Source organism: Scyliorhinus canicula, chromosome 10 (genome assembly GCF_902713615.1).
Source record: "Scyliorhinus canicula chromosome 10, sScyCan1.1, whole genome shotgun sequence".
NCBI classification, from domain to species: domain Eukaryota; kingdom Metazoa; phylum Chordata; class Chondrichthyes; order Carcharhiniformes; family Scyliorhinidae; genus Scyliorhinus; species Scyliorhinus canicula.
Window position 1 is genome coordinate 141,080,106 of NC_052155.1, and position 20,072 is coordinate 141,100,177.

At 47.7% G+C, this 20,072-nt stretch overlaps 1 protein-coding gene across 6 annotated transcripts in view; it reads right to left on the reverse strand.

The window, feature by feature from the left end:
• The window catches only part of LOC119972690 (collagen alpha-1(XV) chain-like), a 521,348-nt gene that overhangs the window by 41,438 nt on the left and 459,838 nt on the right, over positions 1-20,072 (reverse strand). For all 6 annotated transcript variants that reach the window (XM_038809807.1, XM_038809806.1, XM_038809803.1 and 3 more), the window contains 6 exons: positions 17,712-17,856; positions 17,441-17,505; positions 5,757-5,885; positions 5,615-5,674; positions 5,478-5,519; positions 3,848-4,045 (listed from right to left, as the gene is read on the reverse strand). In XM_038809807.1, coding sequence (XP_038665735.1) covers positions 3,848-4,045; positions 5,478-5,519; positions 5,615-5,674; positions 5,757-5,885; positions 17,441-17,505; positions 17,712-17,856 — 639 coding nt within the window. The remainder of the gene's footprint in view (positions 1-3,847; positions 4,046-5,477; positions 5,520-5,614; positions 5,675-5,756; positions 5,886-17,440; positions 17,506-17,711; positions 17,857-20,072) is intronic.

The following is a 20,072-nucleotide window of genomic DNA, read 5'->3' on the forward strand; positions in this document are numbered from 1 at the left end:
ACTTGCCTGAAGGGTCTAGTCAATGGAAGGGTGCAACTGTTATTAGTAGAGCTGGGAAGGCCACTGGAAAGTATAAACATTGGTTGAATGTACAGCATTCAGGGGAGGGAGTCAAGACAATGGATTGGGAACACAAAGTTCAACAATGGAGGGCACAGAAACGCAGTGCCAGTTCAGATAGTACATCGGAGAGTGAACAGGTTCGCTGGAAAAGGTTGAGAACTATTGAAAGGACATCCCACAGCAGAAGGGAAAGATCAAGCAGTAGCTGTACAGAACGAGTTACCAGGCGGGAGAGGGGACATAGTTTATCAAGGTCTCAGAGCATGAGTAAGACTACAAATACTAATAGGAGTAGAAGCCCACATGCATTTGAGATTTTGGTGGCTTCCAATAAGTTAGATGGAAAAGTTATCAAAGATGCCAAACAACAAGAACTGCATAGTTGGAGTGAATTTGGGGTATACACGGAAATACCAGATAGGGGACAAAAAGCTCTATCCCACAGATGGATTTGCATGGAAAAGTTTCCTCCGGATGGAACTTATAAGGCAAAGGCCAGATTGGTGGCAAGGGGGTTTGAAGAAAACTTAGGAGATCAGGATTTAAGGGTAGATTCACCTACGGCAGGAAAGGTTATTTAAAAGATTGTCTTGGCTCCATTAGCCGCAAAGGCATGAGAATGCAAATCTATAGATATAAAAGCTGCCTTCTTGCAGGGCATCAGCTCCAGAGAGACATTTTTCTCCGTCCTCCTGAAGAAGCAGCTAACACAGAAGAGGTACTCTGGAAGTTGAACAAATGTGTATATGGATTAAATGATGCGTCTAGAGTCTGGTATTTTTCGGTAAGGTCAGTTTTGTTAAAGTTAGGCTGTTGCCAGTTGAAAGCAGATCCGGCAATGTTTTACTGGCACTATAAAGGAAATCTTTCTGGTATCTTTATGATGCATGTTGAAGATTTTTTGTGAGGTGGGAATAGTGATTTAGAAGCTATTGTAATCTCTGGTTTGAGGAAAGAATTCAGGGTTGGAAGTCAGGCTTCCAGTGCATTTAAATATATTGGACTGGAAATCGGACAGACTAAGTTAGGGGCAACTTTACGTCAGCAATCTTATTTGGAAAGCATCAGCCCAATAGCAATTAGTCGTGGCCGGGTTTCATAAAAATACACAATGGTTTCAAAGATGGAAAAAGAGCAACTGCGAAGTTTAATTGGCCAACTGATTGGTTAGGTAGACAGACTAGACCGAACGTGACTTTTGATGTCTAAGAGTTGAGTACAAAAATGAATGATGCCAAAGTGGAAGACATAATAAGGGCAAATAAAGCTAAAAATGCAGGAGTGTGTTTTGAGGTTCCCGGTTTTAGGTGACTGTAGGCACTTGAAACTCATAGTTTATAGTGATGTGCCCTATGAAAATTTATGTGATAGGGTTTCAAGCGCAGGAGGTTTTATAATTTTCCATTTGGGGAACCATGGTAAATGTTGCCCACTTGTGTGGGAAACAAAGAAAATGAGAGTGGTCAAAAGCACTTTGGCTGCTGAGACGTTAAGCCTAGTAGAGGCGGTGGATATGGCCTTTTATATATCTTAGATATTGACAGACATTTTGGGATTAGGGGATTTGGGTAATATACCTATTGAATGTCACATTGACAATAAATCCATGTGGGAAAATGTGCACTCTACAAAAAGTGTCAATGAAAAAAGATTAAGGATAGACATCGCAAGTTTGAAGCAGATGTTGAACAGAGGGGAAATAGCAAAAATTAAATGGGTTGACAGTAGCTATCAATTGTCAGACTGTTTTACAAAAAGAGGGGCTAGCTCACTGAAACTTTTGGATATTATTAATGAAGGGCGTCTGTTTCTGTGACTATTTTTTTCTTCCAAAAATGAAAAAAAAGAAGGGGGGAAATTGTATTTGTTTTTGAGTTTCTTGTAATTTTGTTTTCACCTAATTATTGTTTTTCTCCAAGGAAGGGGAGACTGTTAAGTAAAGGGTTAAGAGACATTCCAATTAGTTGTCTCATTTATGTTAAGTATCCAATAATTGACACTGATTATGTAAAGGGGCTTCAGGTGGCCTTTGTGTCAGGTGATGTGATGTTAGAGTTTGTGCAGAGTCTGTTGAAGTAAATCAAAGGTGTTTGTGGAAAAGGAGCAGAACATTTGACTCTTTATACAACAGCAGCTAGACGTATAACACCTGATAGAGGTCTACAAGTTTATGAGGGGCATAGATAGAGTCGATTGGCAGGCACTCTTTCCCAGGGTGGAGGGGTCAGTCACCAAGGGGCATAGATTTAAGGTTCGTGGGGCAAAGTTTAGAGGAGATGTGCGAGGCAGGCTGTGTACACAGAGGGTGGTGAGTGTCTGGAACGCGTTGCCAGAGGAGGTTGTGGAAGCAGATACATTAACGTCGTTCAAAAGGTACCTCGACAAATACATGGATAGGATGGGTATAGAGGGATACAATACTAGGCAGTGCTGAGGGTTCTGGCCAAGGATGGTATCATGATCGGTACAGGTTTGGAGGGCCGAAGGGCCTGTTCCTGTGCTGTATTGTTCTTTGTTAACACCCACCCATCCCAGGAGTTCCTGCTGCCATTTCGGTCCTGATTTTAACCCTGTGAGTGGATAGATTTTGAATTAGTTAAAATCAGGCCCTATGATCAATAAATCTATATTTTTTGTATTTGTTCATGGGATGTGGGCACTTCTGGCTAGGTCAACATTGACTGCCCATCCCTAATTGCCCTCCAGTAGGTGAGGAGAAATATAAAGAAGAAAATTCCTCATTGACTCCCTCAGACAGCAATCAAAAAGGAGTTGTGATTGGAGAGTTGGGCAGAGAAATGGTAGATGGAGTTCAATCCAGGCAAATGCGAGGTGATGCATTTTGGAAGATCAAATTCAAGAGCAGACTATATGGTCAATGGAAGGGTCTTGTGGAAAATTGATGTGCAGAGAGATCTGGGAGTTCAGGTCCATTGTACCCTGAAGGTGGCAACGCAGGTTGATAGAGTGGTCAAGAAGGCATACAGCATGCTTGCCTTCATCGGACGGGGTATTGAGTACAAGAGTTGGCAGGTCATGTTACAGTTGTATAGGACTTTGGTTCGGCCACATTTGGAATACTGCGTGCAGTTCTGGTCGCCACATTACCAGAAGGATGTGGATGCCTTGGAGGGTGCAGAGGAGGTTCACCAGGATGTTGCCTGGTATGGAGGGTGCTAGCTACGAAGAAAGGTTGAGTAGATTAGGATTGTTTTCGTTGGAAAGACGGAGGTTGAGGGGGAACCTGATTGAGGTCTACAAAATTATGAGAGGTATGGACAGGGTGGACAGCAACAAGCTTTTCCCAAGAGTGGGGGTGTCAGTTACAAGGGGTCACGATTTCAAGGTGAGAGGGGGAAAGTTTAAGGGAGATGTGCGTGGAACGTTTTTTACGCAGAGGGTGGTGGGTGCCTGGAACGCTTTACCAGCGGAGGTGGTAGAGGCGGGCACGATAGCATCATTTAAGAAGCATCTAGACAGGTATATGAATGGGCGGGAACAGAGGGAAGTAGACTTTGGAAAATAGGAGACAGGTTTAGATAAAGGATCTGGATCGGCGCAGGCTGGGAGGGCCGAAGGGCCTGTTCCTGTGCTGTAATTTTCTTTGTTCTTTGAAATGATCAGTCATTCTTGAGATCACCATCTCTAATTATGTGTCAATGAGCTCAAATAAATTTGAAAATAAATATTTTTCAGTAAATGTAAACATCACTTTTTCCCCTTAATATGTATAATGTTACTTTGGATACAGTGAGTCAAATATTTATTCAAGGTATGCGCTTACCTTTAAGTTGACAATGGGCATGTTTAATCTGTCAGCTTTCCTCACCACTGTGTATAAATCCTGTAGCTGAGAGGAAAGAAAGGCTCGGTATGTTGCAATTGAGCCCATCGCTCGAGCTTGCTGGAAGCATTGCAAATCAGCCCCGCGTATACCTCGCATGTTGCCAGACAGGGGCATGTTTAAGGCGACCAAGTGTAACTTAGGAAACAGGAAAAAAGGTTTGAGTTAAAATATGCAATAGTAAATCCCTGACCCAAAGAAGAGGCCAACAATCCCTCAAAAATAAGTACGGTTTTTCACTTTGCCTTAAGTCACGGTAGCATTGTGGATAGCACAATTACTTCACAGCAGGTTCAATTCCGGCTTGGGTCACTGTCTGTGCGGAGTCTGCACATCCTCCCCGTGTGTGCGTGGGTTTCCTCCGGATGCTCCGGTTTCCTCCCACAGTCCAAAGATATGCAGGTTAGGTGGATTGGCCATGAATAATTGCCCATAGTGTCCAAAATTGCCCTTAATGTTGGATGGGTTACTGGGTTATGGGGATAGGGTGGACGTGTTGACCTTGGGTAGGGTGCTCTTTCCAAGAGCCAGTGCAGACTCGATGGGCCGAATGGCCTCCTTCTGCACTGTAAATCCTATGAAAATCGCACTGAAGTCTGTTTTCAGGCTAGTGCTTCCTGTGAAACACGAAGGTGTGGCTATTCCTCGGGGCTTCCTCCATAGCAAAGAAATTATCTGAACCACTATCCACACACCAATCCCTGGGGGTTTCACCAACGTGTGCCAGGTTTTGGCAGAATAGTAAGAGGGCACTACCCTTTGTGAACTTGAAACTATTACACACAAGCTTCACTCTCATGAGTAAAGCAAACCTGGCTGCTAACTCCATACAGTGACGTGACTGAATCAAAGAAGAATCATTTTCCCAAAGACACATTGCTGTTGGGAAAGCCCCATGCTGCCAATCAAGCATAGCAGGTAACCAAAGCCTCTTCCATGATTTTCTATCTGGATCCTCTGATCCTCAATATATTTGGCTCTGGAAATAAAAGTTAATTGTCCCGAGAAGGGTCACATCTCGTGAATGATGGATCAGTTTGAGGATGTAAGATTAATGGGTGGCATGGTACAGTGGTTAGCAATGTTGCTTCACAGTGCCAGGCACCCAGGTTTGATTCCCGGCTTGTGTCACTGTCTGTGTGGAGGCTGCACGTTCACTCTGTGTCTGCGTGGGTTTCCTCCGGATGCTCCGGTTTCCTCCAAAAATGTGCTGTAAGGTAATTTGGAGATATTGAATTCTCCAAGTACCCGAACAGGCACTGGAATGTGGCGACTGGAGGATTTTCACAGTAACTTCAGTATTAACGTAGGCCTACTTGTGATAATAATAAAGATTATATTAGATATTATATTATAATGATCAATCTCAACTATGTTGTCAGTCATTATTGATGTGTCTGTAGATTGACTTGTTCGTTGAGTAAGTACTATAACATCCATAATGAGCGGATGTTAACCTCCTCAACATTTTCTGTGCTGTGACACTTTGAATCAGCTATGGGTCAATTTTCAGAATTACAACCGATTTCTAGCACTCTGAACGGCAACGTCAAGAAATAAATAAACTTACCGCTGGCTTCTGATCATTTATTGTTGGGAATGTGTTTGGTGCCTGGTGTACAAAAAGAAACACACACAAGTCAGAAACCTAGGTGGGTTCCCTTCTTTCATTTTAACTTAAAGGGCAAATTAGAAGTTCGTACTTACTGAGATAGCGTTAAATGAACGGACTGGCTCATCCGCGGGAGCAGGAATCAGATCACCAAGCTGGCAACAGAACCACAAAAAACTACTTCAAACACTTATCTAACAAAAACTTGAGAATTGGAGTTCTGAATTAGAAACTTACCTGGAGCTTTCTCCAACCATTGTAAACTCGAATGTAAAGGTCACCCCGATCTGTAATATAGCCCATGGAACCTTCCGACACTGAATGGGTTGACTTGTGCATAAGTTCCATGTTGTTGAACACTCTCACCTATTTAGCACATGAAAGAAACAAGGTTAGACACAGTCCACCATAGTAAATCAAAATTATCTCATAATATGGAACTAAATTAAGTGAATCTTTTGGGAATTAAAGATAATTTCATTGAAGTTTCTTGACAACAATCAGTGTTAACGTAAGCCTACTTGTGATAATAATATATGATAATATGTGATAGTGATTATATTAGATATTATATTATAATTATCAAGCACTGCTGCCACACTGCACCGAGGACCCAGGTTTGATCCCAACCCTGGGTCACCGTCCATGTGGAATTTGCACATTCTCCCCCATGTCTGCGTGGGCTCATCTCCACAACAAAGTTGTGCAGGGTGGGTGGATTGGCCTCGGTAAATTGCTCCTTAATTGGAAAATTTTAAAAAACAATACTGCAAAGAATTATATAGAAAATTGTTCAGCTCTGACAAAGGGTCATCTGGACTTGAAACATTAGCTCGTTTCTCTCCTTACAGATGCTGCCAGACCTGCTGAGATTTTCCAGCATTTTCTCTTTGGTTTCAGATTCCATCATCCACACAAATTTGCTTTTATATAGAAAAGCTCCCTGAGAAAGTTGGAAACAAATCCAACCTGAAGAAAACACTGAATATTCAGTTAGCTGAATATATTGGCTGGAATTTTATGGCTTTTGGGATTCACTGTTCCTGCCGACAGTACACACCTCCCCCCCCGGGTTTCCCGGTGAAGTGGGGCGGCTTTAATGGAAAATCTCATTGACAAGCAGCAAGAGTAGAGAATCCCGTCGCCTGTGAATGACAGGCCGCGGAGAAACACGCAACTGGGGGAATGGAAAATCTCGGCCCATGTAAATGAAGGACAATCGTTGAGGTTAAGTCTTCAGGCAGATGGATGGAAGGCTCTCTGGTTTCAATTTCTCTTCAAGTTCATGGACCGACATTGGTTCCTGATCAAAAATACATCAAATTCAAAATTTCCACCTGTACTCAAACCCCTTTGTGTTCCTGCTCCTCCAAGGAATAGAAAAACCTGGATATATATATACACAAATCTTGGTAAAACAAGTTAAGAAATGTGAATATTTAGTTCATGGTTCATGTCAATATTTTAGAGGTAATATTTAGTTCTGGGAAGATTATTGTTTCTTTTTTTAACAAACAATTTTATTGAGGTATTTTAGGCATATAGAAAAAGTGACATTATACAGTACAAAAAAAAAGTCAAGACACAAATTAAACATAGTGCAAACTAAATGGCTGCCACCTTCGGGCGAACCCTAATAGCGAACCTCTCAAGGCGAACTTGACTTTCTCCAGGCCAAGAAAGCTTGCCATGTCTGATAGCCATACCTCAGCCCTCAGGGGCTTTGAGTCCCTCCATGCTAACAATATTCGTCACTGGGCTACCAGGGAAGCAAAGGCCAGAACGTCGGCCTCTCTCTCTTCCTGGAATCCCGGGTCCTCCGAAACCCCAAAGATTGCCACCTCAGGACTCATTACCACCCCAGTTTTCAATACCCGGGACACGACATCTGCGAATTCCTGCCAATACCCCCTGAGTTTAGGCACGACCAGAACATGTGTACATGGTTAGCCGGCCCTCTGGTGCATCTAGCACACTTGTCCTCCACCCCGAAGAATCTGCTCATCCTGGCCCCCGTGATGTGGGCCCGGTGCACGACCTTAAACTGGATCAGGCTGAGCCTGACGCATGTTGCGATCGTGTTCACTCTGCTCAGGGCTTCTGCCCAGATACCGTCCTCCATCTCCCCCCCAAGCTCCTCTTCCAAGGTCCTCGGTCTGCGAATCCTCAGCTCCCATTAGTCCCTTGTAGACGTCGGAGACTCTACCCTCTCCCACCTCTCACCTAGAAACTACCCTGTCCTGCCTCCCCTTCGACTGGAGACATGGGAAGGACGGCACCAGTCTGCATACAAAATCCCGCACCTGTAAGTAGCTAAAGTCGTTCCCTCTTGCCAGCCCAAACTTCTCCCCCAGTGCTCTCATGCTCGGAAAGCTCCCTTCCAGGAACAGGAACAGATCCCCTATCCTCACAATCCCCGCTCTCCTCCACAGTCGATACCCCCCGTCCATGTTCCCCATGGCAAATCGGTGGTTGCCGCAGATTGGAGTTCACACCAATGCTCTTACCTCCCCTACATGCCTCCTCCACTGGCCCCAGATCCGAAGAGCCGCCACCACTATCGGGCTGGTGGAGTACTGTGCCAGCAGAAGCGGCAGAGGCGCCGTGACCAGGGCTGCTAAGCTAGCGCCCCGGCACGAAGCAGCCTCCATCCGCTCCCAAACCGACCCCGCACCCACCATCCATTTCCTTATCATCGCTATGTTGGCCGCCCAGTAATAGTTGCTGAGTTCGGCAATGCCAGCCCCCCCTTCTTCTCTGTTCCTTTCAAGCATCACCCTCTTCACCCGCGGGGACTTCCCTCCCCATACAAATCCCAGAATAATTTTATTCAGCCTCTTAAAGAAGGACCGTGGGACAAAGATGGGGAGTCTGAAAAACAAACAAGAACCGCGGGAGAACGGTCACCTTTTTAAAAATAAATTTAGAGTACAGAATTAATTTTTTCCAATTAAGGGGCAATTTAGCGTGTTAAATCCACCTACCTTGCACACCTTTTGGGTTGTGGGGGTGAAACCCACGCAGACATGGGGAGAATGTGCAAACTCCACACGGACAGTAACCCAGAGCTGGGATCGAATCTGGGACCTCAGCGCCGTGAGGCAGCAGGGCTAACTCACTGCGCCACTGTGCTGCCTTGAGAATTGTCATCTTAACAGTCTGCACCCTCCCCGCCAATGACAGCGGGAGCACATCCCACCTCCTGACCTCCTCCCTCACTCGTTCCACCAGTCGGGACAGGTTGAGCTTATGCAACTTGCCCCAGTCCCGTGCCACCTGAATCCCCAAATATCGGAAACTCTCCCCCACTAGCCTGAACGGCAACCTCTTCAGCCGACTCTCCTGCCCCCTCACCTGAATTACAAACAACTCGCTCTTAGCTATGTTCAGTTTGTATCCGGAGAACCGGCCAAATTCCCTCAAGATTTCCATAATACTGTCCACCGCCACCATTGGGTCCGATATGTATAACAGCAGATCGACTGCGTATAACGAGACTCTATGTTCCATGCCCCCCCAGACCAGCCCTTTCCAGCCTCTAGAAGCTCTCAGTGCAATTGCGAGCGGCTCTATGGCCAGCACAAACAGCAGAGGGGAGAGAGGGCAGCCCTGTCTTGTCCCACGGTGCAGTTTAAAGTAGTCCAATGTCGTCCTGTTCATCCTTACACTCGCCTCCAGGGCCTGATATAAAAGCCTAACACAGTCGATGAACCCTGCCCTGAACCCGAACCGCCTAGAACAGGGGTGGGCAAACTACTGCCCGTGGACTGCATGCGGCCCGACAAAGGTTTTTATGCGGCCCGCCAATGAGGTGCCCGGAATCATAACCGGCATTTTTGAAAAGCCGCCGGGGAAAAGCCGCTGAAGTAAATGCGCTTACTCAATAAGCGCATTTACTTCAGCGGCTTTTCCCCGGCGGCTTTTCAAAAATGCCGGTTATGATTCCGGGCACCTCATTGGCGGGCCGCATAAAAACGCGTGTAGTGGGGTGGATGAGTGGGGCTGTCTCATTGGTCGGTTTAGTTGGGTGTGCGATCAATAGGAGTCCAGGTTACAAACAATAAGCCTTATTATTGTTTGTAACCTGGACTCCTATTGGTCGCACACCCAACTAAAGCAACCAATAAGGCAGCCCCACTCATCCACCCCACTACGCGCGTTTTTATCGTTGACTCGGCTAGGCTGTGCTTCTGTCAGTGTTAAGGATCAGCACAAGCAACTTGACACCTGATTTCAACAAACTGGTAAATGACTGCAGTCAGATGCATCATTCTCATTGACATTGTTCTGTTACTTACTGAGTTACTTTGTTTTTCAAATAAATGTGCTTTTTTTTCTTTAAAGACCTTTTATTTTGGCTATTTAAAATATTAATTATTTTACTTAATATACAATGCGGCCCTTTAAAATTGTGAATTTCTGAATGTGGCCCTTGCACGGAAAAGTTTGCCCACCCCTGGCCTAGTACCTCCCACAGATAATCCCACTCGACCCGGTCAAAAGCCTTTTCAGCATCCATGGCTACCACTATCTCTACCTCCCTACTCTCCGGGGGCATCACAATCACATTGAGCAGCCTTCTTATGTTGGCCACCAGCTGCCTCCCCTTCAGAAATCCAGTTTGGTCCTCCATAATTACATCCGATACACAGTCCTCAATTCTGGTCGCCAAGATCTTGGCCAGTAACTTGGCGTCTACGTTGATCAAAGAGATCGGCCTGTATGACCCACAAGCCTCCGGGCCCTTATCCCGTTTCGGAATAAGCGAGATGGTGGCCTGCGACATCGTCGGGGGTAAACTCCCTCTGTCTCTTGCCTCGTTAAAGACCCCGACCAGCACCGGCCGCACTAACCCGGCAAATCTTTTGTAAAACTCCACCGGATACCCGTTCGGCCCCGGGGCTTTGCCCAACTACATGACCTTCAGGCCCCCCAACACTGCTTTGATCCTGACCAGGGCCCCCAGTCCATCCACCAGCCCCCTCCCCACTCTTGGGAAGGTCAGTCCGTCCAGGAATCGCCTCAACCTCCCCGGTCCCCGGGGGGTTCCGAAGCATACAGCTTCCTATAAAAGTCCCTAAAGACCTTGTTAAGGCCTGCCGGGTCACCCACTAGACTACCCTCCCCATCCACTATCCTCCCTATTTCCCTAGCTGCTTCCCTCTTCCTTAGTTGTTGCGCAAGCATTCTACTGGCCTTCTCCCCATGCTCATAAATCACGTCTTTTATCTTTCTAAGCTGCTCTACAGCCTTGCCTGTAGTCAGCACCCCAAACCCGGCCTGCAGCCTCTGTCATTTCCTGAGTAACTCTGGCCTCGGGGATTCCGCGTAATTCCTGTCCGTCCATAGAATTTCCTTAATCAGTCGGTCTGTCTCTGCCCTGTCTGTCCTGTCCCTGTACACCCGGATTGAAATCAGCTCCCCTCTCACCACTGCCTTCCGTGTCTCCCAGAGCACCGCTGCCAAGACTTCTCCAGTATCGTTCACCTGCAGGTAATTCTGCATGCATTTCCTCAGCCTCTCACACACCGCCTCGCCCGCGAGTAGTCCAACTTCCAGCCTCCATGGTGGGCGCTGAAAGTTGTCCTTACAAAACTGCAGGTCTACCCAGTGCGGAGCATGGTCCGATATGGCAATTGCCGAGTATTCTGCCCCCACCATTCTGGCCAGCAAGGTCCCTACTCACAACAAAGTAGTCAATTCGGGAATACACCTTGTGGACGTGGGAGTAGTACGAGAACTCCCTCGTCGTCGGCCGGCTAAATCCCCACGGATCTGCTCCCCCCATTTGCTCCATGAACCCTCTCAGTTCCTTTGCCATCGCTGGCAACATGCCCGTTCTTAAACCTGACCGGTCCAGGCTCGGGTCCAGGACTGTATTAAAGTCCCCGCCCATGATCAGCTTAGCGAGTCCAAGTCGGGGATCTTCCCTCGCAACCTCCTAATAAAATCCACATCGTCCCAATTAGGGGCATACACACTGACCAGGACTACACTCACCCCTTCGAGCTTACCCCTCACCATAACGAACCTGCCACCCCCATCCACGACTGTGCCCTCCGCCTCGCAACCCCCCTCGTCTTAGAATCAAGCCCCGAATGAAAGACCTGACTGACCTAGCCCTTCCTTAACCTAACTTGGTCTGCCACTTTCAGGTGCATCTTCTGCAGCAAGACTATGTCCGCCTTCAGAACCCGCAGATGCGCAAACACACGCGCCCTCTTCACTGGCCCGTTTAACCCTCTAACATTCCAGGTGATCAGCCTGGTTGGGGGGCACTTCGCCCACCCCCCCCCCCCTCCCCCTCCCCCCCCCCCCCCTCCCCCCCCCACTTTGCCGATCAGCCATCCCCTTTCCTTGGCCAGCCCCCCAGCCCCGTCAGCAGAACGACTCCCCCGCTCCCCCCCCTAGCAGCACCATCCTATCACCTAACCCCTGCTCTAATCTAACTATATGCACACCCTCCCACTTTGGCTTCTGTTGACTAGCCCCACTCAGCTAGCCTGGGGCTCCCAGCCTCGGCGCCAGCGCGTCTCCCACCCATTGTTCCCAGTCACCCCTCCCCCGACCCATCCATACCACTTCCCCAGATCAGCCCTACTTAAGCAAACACTCCATACAAGTCATAAACAGCCCCCACTCTAGCACAACTCAAGTTAAGCAAGACAAAAAAAGAGAGATTAGAAATAACAGGCACTCTCAGTCCTTCCCATACAGACACAGAAAAGATTGCACAACGTTCCCCTGAAGCATCCCTCTTAACCCAACCATTAAACTGTTTTCTTTATTATTTTCCCCTAGCCAAGCTCCAACTAATCAAAGAGCCCAAAAAGGGAACATTCAGGTAAACCATGCAAAAAGCACACAAAGAAACGACAAAAACGGACCCAAACATACAGGCAATTTTTTAAATGAGAGACACACCACATATACTTAAAAGTTCTAACATGAGCCCAAACGCCCTCAGCTTAGGGCCAGCCCTTGCTTCTTAACGAAGTCCATCGCCTCTTCGGGTTCCTCGAAATAGTGGTGCTGACCTTCACACTGTGACCTTCATAGGGGCTGGTTTAGCTCACCAGGCTAAATCGCTGGCTTTTAAAGCAGGCCAGCAGCACGGTTCAATTACCGTACCAGCCTCCCCGGACAGGCGCTGGAATGTGGAGACTCAGGGCTTTTCACAGTAACTTCATTGAAGCCTACTCGTGACAATAATCGATTTTCATTTTTTTTTTCATTTCATACGTAACCCACAGTCGCGCCAGGAAAAGCAGCCCGAATTTCATCTTGTGTTTATTCAGTATCTCCTTCACCTGCCTGTCGCCTCCCCTCCTCCTGGCCACCTCACATCTTGGTAAACATGCAGGGTGGTATTGTCCCAAGTGCAGCTTTGCGTGCTCTTTGCCCATTGCAGCACCCGTTCCTTGGCCAGGTACCTGTGAAAGCGTACCACCATCGCTCATGGAGGACCCCCTCGTCGTGGCTGCCTCACCTGCACTCTGTGTGCCCTGTCCACCACCGGCGGGCGCGGGAACACCTCGTTCCCCAGCAACATCTGAAACTTGCCCTCCACATACGTGGCAGCGTCCGGCCCCTCTGCCCCCTCCGGTAGGCCCACGATTCTCACGTTCTGCCAGTGAGATCTGTTGTCCAGTTCCTCCAGCCTTTTCAGAAGCACTTTTTGCTGGTCCCTCAACCTCCGAATCTCCACATCCGCCACCGTTTCAAAGTCAGCCTGCACCTCCACTGACTTCTCCAACTGCTGGAGCTTCTCAGCCTGATCATCCAGCCTTTTTTCCATCCAGTCAATCGACTCCTGTAGCGGTCAAAGTTGTCATGCTTCAAAGCCAAAAGGCCCTCCTGCATAGTCTGCAGCAGCTGCTCCATTGTGGGCTGGGCTGTTGGCTCCTTGCTCTGAACACCAGCCATGCTGGTCCCTCTCACAGCCTCCACTGTGCCCTTACTCGACCACTTCTTCTGCTGTTTACGGTCCCTCCGGCTTCTTAGGTCCATACAATTCTGTATGGGTCCAGTGCCTGAGTACTATTGCTTTCCAGTTCCGCGCTCAAAAGCGCAAAAAAGGTCCAAAAGTCCGACCGAGACGGGAGCCACCACATGTGCGACCTATTCCCTCATAGCCGCCACCGGAAGTCCCTGGGAAGATTATTGTTGTTAAGGTAAGGTTATTAAAATGCTGGGCTTTAGTGATTGGGGGTTCGGTGTGAATTGGACCAGGAAAAACTGCAGATTTTAAAATATTCAAAGTCAGGCGAGACAGGAATATTAAACCTTTCTGCATCTCTCAGAACAGCCATAAAGGTCACCAACAGCACGGTGGCGCAGTGGTTAGCATTGCTGCCTCACGCTGCTGAGATTCCAGGTTCAATATCGGCCCTGGGTCACTGTCCGTGTGCAGTTTGCACATTCTCCCCGTGTTTGCATGGGCTTCGCCCCCACAACCCAAAGATGTGCAGGGTGGGTAGATTGGCCACGATAAATGGACCCTTAATAGGAAAAAATGAATAGGGTACTCTAAATTTATATTTGAAAAAATTAAAGAAAAAGAACAGCCATAAGGGATTTATCACAAAAAGAAAATGTAAAATATTTGAGTGCGGAAAATGAACTTAAAAATTAAGATAAACCAAATTGCTGAAGCTGAAACAAAAACGGAAAATACTGGACAATCTCAGCAGGTCTGACAGAGTCTGTGGAGAGAAGGGAGCAAATGTTTCTAGTGTGGATGATGGGAACTAATGTTTCAAGTCTCATAGAATTTACAATGCGGTAGGAGGCCATTCAGCCCATCGAATCTGCACCGCCCTTAGAAAGCGCACCCTACTCAAGCCCACGCCTCAACCCTATCTCCCTCACCCAGTAACCCTACCTCACCTTTTGGATACGAAGGGCAATTTAGCATGGCCAATCCACCTAACCCACACATCTTTGGACTGTAGGAAGAAACCGGAGCACCCGGAGGAAACCCACGCAGACACGGGGGGAACGTGCAGACTCCGCACAGACAGTGACCCAAGTTGGGATTTAAACCCAGGACCCTGGTGACGTGGAGCAACAGTGCTAACCACTGTGCTACTGTGCCGCCCAATGCTTTGACAAAGAGTTATCCAGACTTAAAACGTTCACTCCCATCTCTCTCACAGATGCTGTCAAGCCTGCTGAGATTGTCCAGCATTTTCTGTTTTTGTCAAAAATTAAGATACCCCCTACAGTTAATGAAGGTGACAATTGCATTTTGGACCTGACTGAGATAGTCTTTGTAGAGTTTAAAAATGAGAAATGTACAGACATGCTGGACAATAAGGTTCAATTATAACATTGAGGAATCTTCTCTGCAGATGGAATTTTGGACTATAATCATTGCAAGTAGGAAACCAAGGGTGGGCAAATGAAGATGTTACCTCTGATAACAGCTGGAGCTGAGGAAAATCTGCCTGAGGATTGTGGAATACTTACGTGTGGTCCCAACAGAAGTAAATAACTTTAAGATTAATGTGTCTTACAGAGGATTCTTGGGGTAAGTAATAAGTAAACCTAAGTGTTAATTTAATCATATTTGCTTTGTTTATTTTTTTAAAATGCAACAAAGTTTGTTTGGTTGATAAAAAGTAGAATCTTGTGGCGTAGTTCTATTGGCTCAAACATGTTTTTTGGATTTCTTTTTGATATGTTATAATCCCGAGCCAGATCGTAGCAACTGCTATAAAAAAAAGCAGATGGGATCCTGGGCTTTATAAACAGAGACTCTTGTGACAATGATGTGGTTCTCAGCCACAGACTCGAGAGCCAGCGAGACCTCCCATGTTGCCTCTTTCGAGAAGACCTGCAATTTCTGTGTCCCTCAAGCAGTTAACAGGCCACCGACAGACTGTCCTTGAAATCAAGGACTCCATCAGCAATGCCACCCGGGAGGTGGTGGCTGCTGTCAGGACTACACCCGCCTGAGGCCTCAGATCGAGGAGGGACACACACATAACTTAGTGACAGCAGGAAAGGGGTGGCAGGTTGGAGATTGTGGGAAGGAGAGTTGGCAGCAAGGACAAGATGTGATTTTTGGCTCCTCCACCCCCCTCAGTCAAGTCTGCTTCCCTGGCAGTTCATAATCAAACATGGCAAGCTCCTCACCCACCACTGGGTTAAAGCAAGCAGTGATGGGATGAAGCCCTACTTATTGCTTCAACTGGTAGTGGAGTGGGAATGGCGTCCACAAGCCATGGACTTAAATAAGGTGTAAGTGGGAAGGTGACAGGGTTCTCACCCACCACCTGATTAAATGCCCCATTCCCTCCACACCAAACTTGCTCACAGAGTAAAAAAGCAAGGCAGCTATCTGAAACCGTTGTAAAAATCTGGTCATCTTCCTATTGGAGTATTAGCCCATTCTGGGTACTGCATCATAATGGAGATATTATGGTCGTGGAGAGATTGATGACAAGATTTAAATAGAATAATAGCAGGGCCTAAATTTTCATGCTTGGGACAATTCCTGGCACTGCAAACCCAATTGGCAAAAAGTGCCCGGATGGTTTGATAGTTGGCCGATAGATGCCGGGTGGCATTGATCTAGCGTCAACACGGCTAAATGGCTTCTTAAACTCCCGTAAGGTGGCATTGATCTAGCGTCAACACGGCTAATGACTTCTTAAACTCCCGTAACCACGTAAGACTGGGTCCCGCCCATTGTGGGCGTGATCCAGATCGCAAATTCTTGCGAGATCTGCTTAGATCTCACAAGGTGTAATGACCATCGGGAATCCCGGGGGCGTGGCCTCTCCTGGGATCTACCGGCCGCGTTCCGCTCCGATTCCGGAGGACGCAGACGGTAAATCGTGCCCTTAGTCATTTTTTGGGCCTTGGGGAGGTTTTCACTGTCAAGCCCACACTTAGAAATATTTTTAACACTGGGGAGCTGAAGTTGCTGAGGAGGTTGGCTCCCCAGAGATCGGGGCACCATTTTGAAAGTGTGCCCAGATTTCTGTGAGGACCTGAGGTTTCCCCACAATCCCCACCAACAGACAGTGTCATCCTCCGCACACATGGGCATTACCCCCCCCCCCCCCCCCCCCCCCCCCAAAGTGAGGACACCTCACTGAGGGTTCCCTCCCTTTTCAGGCCTCCCCACCCACTTTTTCCCCACCCTTTCATGACCCCACCCTACATCCAGCCCAATCTTTATTAGGCCCCTTCATACCCACCCTTTACCTGCCCACCCTACATAGCCCACCTTATTCACTCTTTTCATGCACATGGACCCTCTCAGGCCCAGACACTCTTCAGTACCATCTGCGATCCAGGCACCGTGTCTGTGCCCCTGTCAGCGCCACCCAGGCACTGCCAAGGTGCCAGGCTGGCAGTGTCAAGGTGCACTGTCCCCAACCACTCATGGCTTTCAATAGCCTGGGAAACCCCTCAGGTGCCATTAGGCCTGATTAACGAAGACTAAACAGCGGTAGGTTCAGGCACACTGGCGAATCCATTAGTTCCTGGGCCCAAAGAGAATCCAGTGCAAACATATTTAAATAAGCCTAATGGTGAGATCCAGATTCGGACGTCTCACGAGGTTCGGTGAATCTTGCAAGACTTCTCAAACGTCGAGAATCTCGTGAGAGGCCTCTTGCAAGATTCATCGATCACGTTGCGCCATCTCTCTGTTTCTCTCCACAGATGCTGCCAGACGTTCTGAGTTTATCCAACATTTTCTGTTTTTATTTGCAATTCCATGCTCCTGGCTCAGAACCTGGCTCATAAATTTGATAAGTTATGGTTCCTGCTCTCCAATCATTCTCTTCTTTTTCCACTTGAATGAACTGTACTCTTACGGACACAGAAGCCACACACTCCGCCGCTCGCTATTATTGTTTGTGCTGTTCAGTTCACCATCATTTGTTGTTGCTCCTTTAACTTACTGCATTGCCAATGTCTCCATGTCCTGGTGGTCCTGCTGGTCCGGGAGGTCCGGGAAGTGCAACAGCTGCAAAGAAACCATAAAGTGAAAATTGGTTTTCTGTTAGGAAATGTGCAGTGTTGCAGCAAGGAGTTCAACTGATGTTATAAAACTTCTCAGAGTTAACAGTGGTCATAAACTGGCACCCACGCATCAAGGCCTTTTGTGGATACAAGCAGATCTTGAATTTTCAATTCCAATAATTACCAAAAAACACTTCAGTGTGGGCTCACCGGATCCGAAGACTCCTGGAATTCCTGGAGGTCCAGGGGGCCCAGGTCGACCTCTTGCACCCACAGTACCATAGCCTGGCGGTCCTGGAGGGCCAGGTATTCCTGGTGGCCCCAATGGTCCGACAATGGATTCACCTTTGGGTCCCTGTGAGGAGGAAGAAAGTGGAACACAGTTAACAAAATTGTAGGAGACATTGAAGGTGGTTCTTAGAGGGGAGATTAGTTCTTTCAAGGCGCCCCATTTCATTAGATGCGGCGAAGGCAGTTGATAGGGTGGAGTGGGGCTATTTGTTTGAGGTTTTGGAGAGGTTTGGCTTTGGGCTGAGATTTATATCTTGTATCCGGCTTTTGTACAGTGCCCCCACTGCGAGCGTCTACACAAACGCTCTAAATTCAAACTACTTCCAACTGAAGAGGGGCACGAAACAGGGGTGTCCACTGTCCCTGCTATTGTTCTGCATTGGTAATTGAGCCTCTGGGTATTGAGGCCACCTCTGAAGTGGAAGGGAACAGAGAGAGGGAGGGGTGCATCGGGTGTCATTATATGCGGATGACTTGCTGCTGTGCGTGATGGACCCTCTCTCCAGTGCAGAGAAGATAATGAAGATGCTTGAGAAGTTTGGCTCCTTTTCGTAGCACAAATTGAACCTGGATAAAACAAATGCTTTCCGGTGAATCTTCCAGTGAGGGGTGTCAACCTGGAGAAGTTTTCGCTCGGCCAGATCCAGTTTTCGTTATCTGGGAGTCCAGGTTGCGCATGACTGGGCCTCGTTACAGAAGTTATATTTTGGGGACCTAGTTAAAGTGCTGAAGACTGACCGAAAGAGATGGGATAACCTCCCGCTGACTTTAGCAAGGAGAGTCAAGTTGGTCAAAATGAACATCCCTCCAAGATTTCTACTTTTGTTTCAGTTTTTTCCAGTTTTCCTTAAGTCTTTTTTCTTCGCGAGAGTCAATAAGATGATCTCATTGTTTATTTGGGCTGGCAGGACCCCTCGGGTGCACAGTTTTTTTTTTAACAAAGGGATAGGCAGTCAGGGGGCCCAGTGTTCCCAACCTTTTAAACTACTTTTGGGCGGCGAACATTGAAAAGGTGCACCGTTGATATAGAGGGACAGAGTCATGTCGGCCGGGGGGGGGGGGGGGGGGGGGGAATTGAGATGTATGAATGTAAGAAAGCACAAGGAATGCTTGCCTTCATTGGATAATTGAGGATAAAAACTGGCAAGTCTGCTACAGTTCTATAGAACCTCGGTGAGAACGCACTTGGAATATTGCACACAATTCTGGTCGCCACACTACCTGAAGGATGTGGAGGCTTTGGAGAGGGTGCAGAGGGGGTTTACCAGGATGTGGCCTGGTCTGGAGAGCGTTAGCTATGTGGAGAAGCTGAATAGACTTGGACTGTTTTCATTAGAAAGATGGAGGTTGAGGGGTGACCTGATAGAGGTCTGCAAGATCATGAGGGGCATAGATAGAATGGATGGGCAGGCACTCTTTCCAAGGGTGGAGGGGTCAGTCACCAGGGGATATAGGTTTAAGGTCCGTGGGGCAAAGTTTAGAGGTGTACAAGGCAGATCTTTTACGCAGAGGGTGGTGAGTGCCTGGAACATGTTGCCAGGGGAGGTTGTGGAAGCAGATACATTAACGGCGTTCAAAAGGCATCTTGGCAAATACAAGGATAGGATGGGTATCGAGGGATACAGCACAAGGAAGTGCTGAGGGTTTTGGCAAAGGTTGGCATCATGACCGGTACTGGCTTGGAGGCCGAAGGACCATTTCCTGTGCTGTATTGTTCTTTGTAAAGGCACCAGTTTAACAGCATTAGTCAGAGCTTCTCTTCCGTTTACTCTGATGAAATGGACTGCCCGTCCGGTGGAAATATTTGGGCAGTTTAGACGGCACTTTCGACTGAGTGCTATGTCGGTGTTGGCCCCAATTTGTAGAAACCATTGTTTGTGCTGGTTGTTTCGGATTCGTCCTTCAGGGCTTGAAGAGAGGAGAGGGTAGAGTGGTTTGGTGACTTGTTTGTTGGTGGTAAGTTCGCTAGTTTTGAGGAATGGCTGGAGAAGTATATGCTCCCAAGAGGTAACGAGTTTCGGTTCCTCTGAGACTTTGTGCACAAGGAGGGTGCATCCTTCCCTTTGCCGCCCCCACCCCCCCCTCTCGTTGATAGACACAGTTCTCTCGGTGGTTGGCGTAGGGGAGGGGATGGTGTCGGAGATCAATGGCCAGCTGGTGTCGAAAGAGCAGGTCCTGTTGGATGAGATTAAAAGGAAATGGGAGGACGAGTTGAGCCTGGAGTTTGAGGGAAGGGTGTAGAGTGAAGATCTATATAGAGCCAAACCCACCTCCTCGTGG